Raw genomic sequence first — 6,020 nt, forward strand, 5'->3', positions numbered from 1 at the left:
GGGTCGTGGAGTCAGGACGCTACAAATTGGTTAGAGGCAGTGCAGTCGGGTTGAGCTGGCCGGTCAAGTGGGTTGGAAGCCTGCGGGTCGAGCGGGGTCTGGTCGAGTAGAATAGGAAGCACCGCCTCTTTTACTGTTCGAGGAGTTGTTTGGTCGCCTCCACTCGCTGCCGCGGATCTGACCGGAGAGGGAGAAGGCGCGACCACCAAAGGAGAACAGGAGACCACCACCACGGAAGAGGGCCGCTACAACCACGGAGAGATCTACTTCTTTCACGGCATGTTCTCAACTGAACATTTCCATATTATAATAATATTAACCTATTAAAACTACTGTGATATTGTTTTATCAATATTATATTCTTCTATGCTTACAATAAAAAAATATTCTTCTATTGCCAATTAATATTGATGATCATCGTTGTCGTCATCCATAAAAAAAAGTTTATTTACATTATTGAACGGATATATTCCAAATTGAATTGGGCTATTTGAATTGTCTCGATTTCTAATTTGTGTATAATTGAGGCATATTGAAGTTGCTCCACAGAAGTATATAATTTATATGCCACTTTTTTTAAAAATTAGAAAAATTAATTCTTCTATTTAAAGTTTTAGCATATCAGAAAACATAATGCCAAACACTTAATTGCTTCCAAGAATCAACAATTATATTTCAGCACTTTTCGTTCAACAGCACTCCCAAATCAAGAGTTATTGCATCTTAAAATGTGGTTTTAGGACTAACAACAGTATAGAAAAATCTAATTTGGAATTATAAGTTACAAATCACATCAAAAACGGAAGAGCGCGGAGTATGGTCGGGGTTTGCACTGACTGTTGCATGTATCGTCCGACGTGGCAACCTCCTGAGCCGCCACCTGGCAGATGTTAATGAAGAACCATGCATTCCGTTAATCTTTCACCGTCGCCCGCCGAGCTCTCCGATGTAGAGAGAAAGAGCGACAGACAGTCAAGCCAAAGCACCGAATGACCGGAGGAGGATCGACGATGATGATGGAGAGAAAGCACTTGTCCGCCGTCGCCAACGACGTCGTCCAAAGATGCGCTCTGTACGTATAGCCCCATAACCTCACTTGACTCACTGTTCTTATAGTTGCGATCTCGCTTCACCGGTCTCCCATTGATCAGCAGAAGGTTTCCTTTGGTTTGGTTTGATTGGTCATATGTGGAAAATTCGGCGAAATGTGAGAATCCGGAGAGTTCTTCTTCGGTATCACGAAATCAGTACGAGGGAGGCAAATATATATGTTCTCGAATTCGTGTTGGTATAATTTTTTTCTGGTGAGATTACGAGTTGTGTTCGGTCAATGGGCCAAGACTGATTCTGGTCGGCCTCGTCCTCTGGCCGAATTCAGCAGCAGTGTATATTTGATGTTCGGCCGACTCTTAACAATTGTAACAGAGCTCCAGCAGCAGCAGCAGCGGCACGGACGGATCCGGGATTTTGAGTCAGGGGAGAGATCTCTAGGGATGAATAGTCAATTTATTGGTGTACAGTAATTATGGAGCGAGTTATGTCAAATTTACTAAATTATTGAGGGAATATCGAGTATTTTTAGCTAGGGAAGGTGACTGCCACTCTCAGTCCTCCTCGGTCCATCCCTCTACAGAGGCAGTGCTCAGAAATGGCTTGAAAATGGTTTTTATGTGGCATCTGGTTTTCCGTCGACCAAACACCGGAAACCGCACATGCTAGTTGTAAAATGATTTCCTGCAGCAGGAACGGCGGATATAATGCCGAGCAATATTTTGATAATTTATTAACTTCTATGGATAAGCCGGAAGGTTTCGAGTTCGATTCATTCCAGTAATGTTTATGATTGCTCTGTTATCGGAGCCACAGTGGATCGAAATTGTGAAAGCGTAGACTATGAGGTGGCAGCATGTCTGAAAATCCTCGGGTTCTTGCTTACCTCATCGGGACCATTCACAGGAACTTTGTGAAGTTAATAGAACTAGTTTCCTTAACGTACTGCGTGCTTGATCCAGGAAAATAGGGACCTCAATGGAGAGACTCGAGGAGGAGTTCGCAGCCGAGTGGAGAGCTGAATCGAGCGGTTACTCGAGGAAGTTCGTGGAGGTCTGCAGCTCTAAGGCTCTGAGCAAAATGTGCGAGAGAGTGGGAGAAAATTTTACTGATGGATCGTTCAGTCGGTTGACTTATGATATGATGCTTGCCTGGGAGATGCCCAGCTCTTCTGATGAAGAAGCTGCAATGGTATTTATTTAATCCACTGATTTAATTACCTGAAAAGTTGTTCAGCCTTTCAGTTGTTACGAATTCATGTAATCGCCAATGTTTGTGTTAAAGACTATGCACTTCTAGGTTGATGATGAATAGATATTTCCCTCCAACTATTGAATTGAAAAACAGTCCATTTAGAGGCTACTTTAGTCTGGGATACTCTGGTTATCTTCGGTTTGGTTGATTACTTTTCTGTGAAATGTTCTTAAGATGACATTGATTTTGTTCAGCACAGGGGATTGAAATTCGGGTTTGAATTGGTATTATGCTGAGATTTCTGATCCGCTCTGGTTTTCATCGGCAATTATTTTGATTGCTGCTTTATATCCCTCTCGATTTTTGCAGGAGTGTGTGGGGAAGGAGAAAGAAGAGAAGAAAAGGCTCGTGAAAGTACCGCAGGAGAATGATGAAGTTCCTCTCTTCTATTCCGACCTTGTGCCGCTCCTTGTAAGAATTCACCGTGCTGAAATTAATGAAGCTGGTAAAAGGAACACCAAATTTTAATCAATGATTTATGTGTTTGTGTTCGAATATTGGTAGGTTGATCACGAGCCTGATGTTGGGGAGGACGCGTTTGTGTGGTTGGCCTCTTTATTCCCACTAGTCGCCGATGTTGTTAATGGGAGATTCACATTCGAGACCCTGACTGCTCCGACAGCAAGCAGGCTCCATTTTCCGGCATACGATAAGTTCTTAAAAGAAATTGACCAGTAATTATGCGACTCCAAACTTCACCTGATCACTGCAGGATATTTTCCCCTTTTCCTTTTTTGACTTTTGGTTATATTGTCGAAGGTGCATCAAGCATTTGCAAACGCAAGAAACTCCGAAGGGTGTGGAGCTAGCAGAAGATGAATTCATATTGCACGTAGAAGGCACATTGAGCTCGCAGAGGGTAGTTTGGCATATCGGAAGTTCAAGTTGGCCTGGTTTGTTCAGGAATCTGTTTCTTTCTTTTAAATTACAGGTTGAGAAATGTATTCATAGTTTTAATGCTAAAGAATGGACATTCATGCTCCCCCCCCCCCCCCCCCCCCCCCCTCAGGCAGGCTCACATTGACCAATTACGCGCTCTATTTCGAGGCATCAGGAGTAATAAATTACGAAGATGCGGTCAAGATCGACCTTTCAAAGGACAAAGAAGGCACTGTGAAGCCAGCTGCAACTGGCCCTTGGGGGGCTCCACTTTTCGACAAGGCCATGGCCTATGAATCCTCTGAACTGTAAGCATTTTTCCTCCTATGTCAGGTGCTACCAGAAGTATTGAGACTATCAAAAAGGTTGTATGAGAATAGATCTTCGGTGAATTTGTGAAGACCTACGATCCCAAGAGGATCGACGATATCGATGAGATTGATATTAAAATATCTAAGTAAGTTTAATGGAAATGGGATTATTATTGATATATCTTGAAACGAGACATGTACTGCAGCCAACAAACCGGAACATGTTGTGATGTGAGGCATTTCGTCGTTCTGTTTTTTGGGTTTTTTTGGTTCTGGAATATGACAGAGAACTCCTTATTGGTTGGTTGTGATGTGGTCATCTTTTAGGATTGGTATCTTGATCTGCTTATCATTAATCAGTAACTTGCACTTATTGATCTCTAGATCAGAGGGATTCATCCTCGAGTTTCCCGAGATAACAAGCTCCACAAGACGGGACCACTGGCTTGCCCTGACAAAGGAGATCATGCTGATGCACAGATTCCTGTCCAAGTTTATGGGAGAGCATCCCACACAAGTGTGGGAAGTCCATTCTAGGACGATTCTCAGCATCATAAGGCTCCATGCTGCGAGAGAAATGCTCCGAATCTCGCCCCCTTTGCCCATGAAGTTCTTGATCTTCTCCCAGTTCGATGAGCTCCCAAAAGGTGATATCGTGCTCGAGGAGCTTGCAGACAGCTTGAAGAAGGATGGGGTGAGACAACCCTGCAGCGCAAGCTCGATTCTGAAGACAGTCAATATATTGGGCTCGTTGGACTCTGCGTCGATAGTAAAGGAAGAGATCAAGGACTATGAGGGTACAAGTTCAGGTAGTCCCGAGGGGGATTACTCTTTGCTGAACACTGCAATCAATCAGGTGAGGGAGGAAGCGGAGGAGGTCGAGATCGCAAAGGCTACAGTTGAAGGGTTGAAGGATGAAGGGATCGGCGACAGTGCTATGGTTCTCATGGTAAACTTATAAATCAATTTAATTGATTGAAATATATATTTTGAGGAAGAAAGAGTTCGTGAGTTCCGTTGCTTGGTAAATTTGAGAAATCCGAGTGATTTCTAAGAGAGTTGCCCTTTCCCTTTGCAGGAGCTGCTAAAACCGCTTAAAGGTGCAATTCCACGGCTCCAGGAAACACTAACTTGGGAAAGACCGTTGACTACTCTCGCTGTTCTCTGCTCAACGATTCTGGTTCTCTATAAGTAAGTTGATCTATTTCTACACTGATGGTTTCATTTAAAATCGAATATTTTATTGGTTTATGACCCCTAGGTAACTTATCTATATGCTCAATTAGAGTCTAAAAACCTATTGCAGGGAGTGGGTTAACAAGGCAGTTGCGGCTTTCTCGCTGTGGCTGGTTGTGAAGATGCTTCAGGCAAGGAAAAGGAGGAGCCAACACTGGCAAGATGAGATTGTGGTCTGTACAGCTTCAGTGCAAAGTACGATGGAGAGTATAGTTTCTGCCCAGAAAGGGCTACAAACTGTCCACGCGGTAGTCCAGGCAGCAAACATTGCACTACTAAAGCTGTGGTCGATATTCGTCTCGAGGGCTCCTAAGGTACTAACCATTATGTGAAGCTATTGTTTTTTCTGTTTGGCACATAACGAATGTTTCCCTAAGTCGTTCTATAGAGCTCTGCTTGTATGAATCAAAAGAAAAACCAGTGTGGAGTACGATTGCATTTAGTAATTCCTCTTTACATCCCGATTTTTTTATACTAAGAGATGGGACTTTCTTGTCTGGTGACTCAGCATGCGGATGCAGCGATGGTGGCACTGAGTGTGTCAGCGATGGTATTGGCAGTGATTCCCCTCAAATACATCCTCATGGGTGTCACTGTATATTCTTTTGCTATGAACTCGAGGATGAGGAAGCACATAGAGAGTGACCGAGGCAACCGGCGGCTCAAGGAGTGGTGGGATTCGATACCAGTGGTTCCTGTCCGAGTAGCGGACAAGGCCAAGAACTGTCCAAAGAAGTAGTCTGCCTGTGAGTCCGACTATAATTACCCACGTCATAAGGCCAAAACTGCTGCCAAAGTACTCCGGCTTGGAGAGAACATTATCTTATTTCTTCGGCATGTGATTGTATATTATGGTAGTTTTTCCCTGTATCAGATCTATCTGTACACAGACCCATTTGTTCGGCACTGGGGAGTATCTTATCTCATATGTTAAGTTAGTTTTCCGACTATGCGGTATATAATGATATATGTGAATTATATACGTGATGTAGTCGCCCTTCTCTTTCCGGTTGATTGATGAGCAAGAAACTGAGCAACTGCATCAATTTAGCTGATATGATATAATATTCGTCAAGCGATTCGTTTCATTTTCTTAGTATAGCCATAATTATGAGAAATAGAAATACTGATTAATCAATAAGAGAAATATTATCTTGGCCAAAAAAGAATAAGAAGAGACTTAACGCTCCGTTTAGTTTTATAATCATGTTTTCAATTAGTTTTACAATTATTACTTTTTCATTTTTCTTCAATTTTTTAAGTCAACAACACAATTATTACTTTTTCATT

The 6,020-nt window shown here is 42.8% G+C and overlaps 1 protein-coding gene across 1 annotated transcript; it reads left to right on the forward strand.

Annotated features, from left to right (window-relative positions):
- The first annotated feature begins 916 nt into the window (after positions 1-916).
- LOC116202602 lies at positions 917-5,712 on the forward strand. The gene is made up of 10 exons (XM_031534204.1): positions 917-1,072; positions 2,013-2,241; positions 2,614-2,715; positions 2,809-2,978; positions 3,064-3,197; positions 3,314-3,491; positions 3,879-4,443; positions 4,573-4,685; positions 4,801-5,044; positions 5,239-5,712. The coding sequence occupies exons 1-10, from the start codon at positions 990-992 to the stop codon at positions 5,467-5,469; spliced, it is 2,049 nt and encodes a 682-aa protein (XP_031390064.1). The 5' UTR covers positions 917-989; the 3' UTR covers positions 5,470-5,712.
- The last annotated feature ends 308 nt before the right edge of the window (positions 5,713-6,020 follow it).

The sequence above is a fragment of the Punica granatum genome, chromosome 4 (assembly GCF_007655135.1).
Source record: "Punica granatum isolate Tunisia-2019 chromosome 4, ASM765513v2, whole genome shotgun sequence".
Lineage (NCBI taxonomy): Eukaryota > Viridiplantae > Streptophyta > Magnoliopsida > Myrtales > Lythraceae > Punica > Punica granatum.

Bases quoted from the DNA above. Each gene is read 5' to 3' on its own strand.
- LOC116202602 (XM_031534204.1), top strand. From the start codon at position 990: ATGACCGGAGGAGGATCGACGATGATGATGGAGAGAAAGCACTTGTCC. The intron at 2,979-3,063 runs GTAATTATGCGA...ATATTGTCGAAG, and splicing joins TTCTTAAAAGAAATTGACCA to GTGCATCAAGCATTTGCAAA. The intron at 3,492-3,878 runs GTAAGCATTTTT...ATTGATCTCTAG, and splicing joins GCCTATGAATCCTCTGAACT to ATCAGAGGGATTCATCCTCG.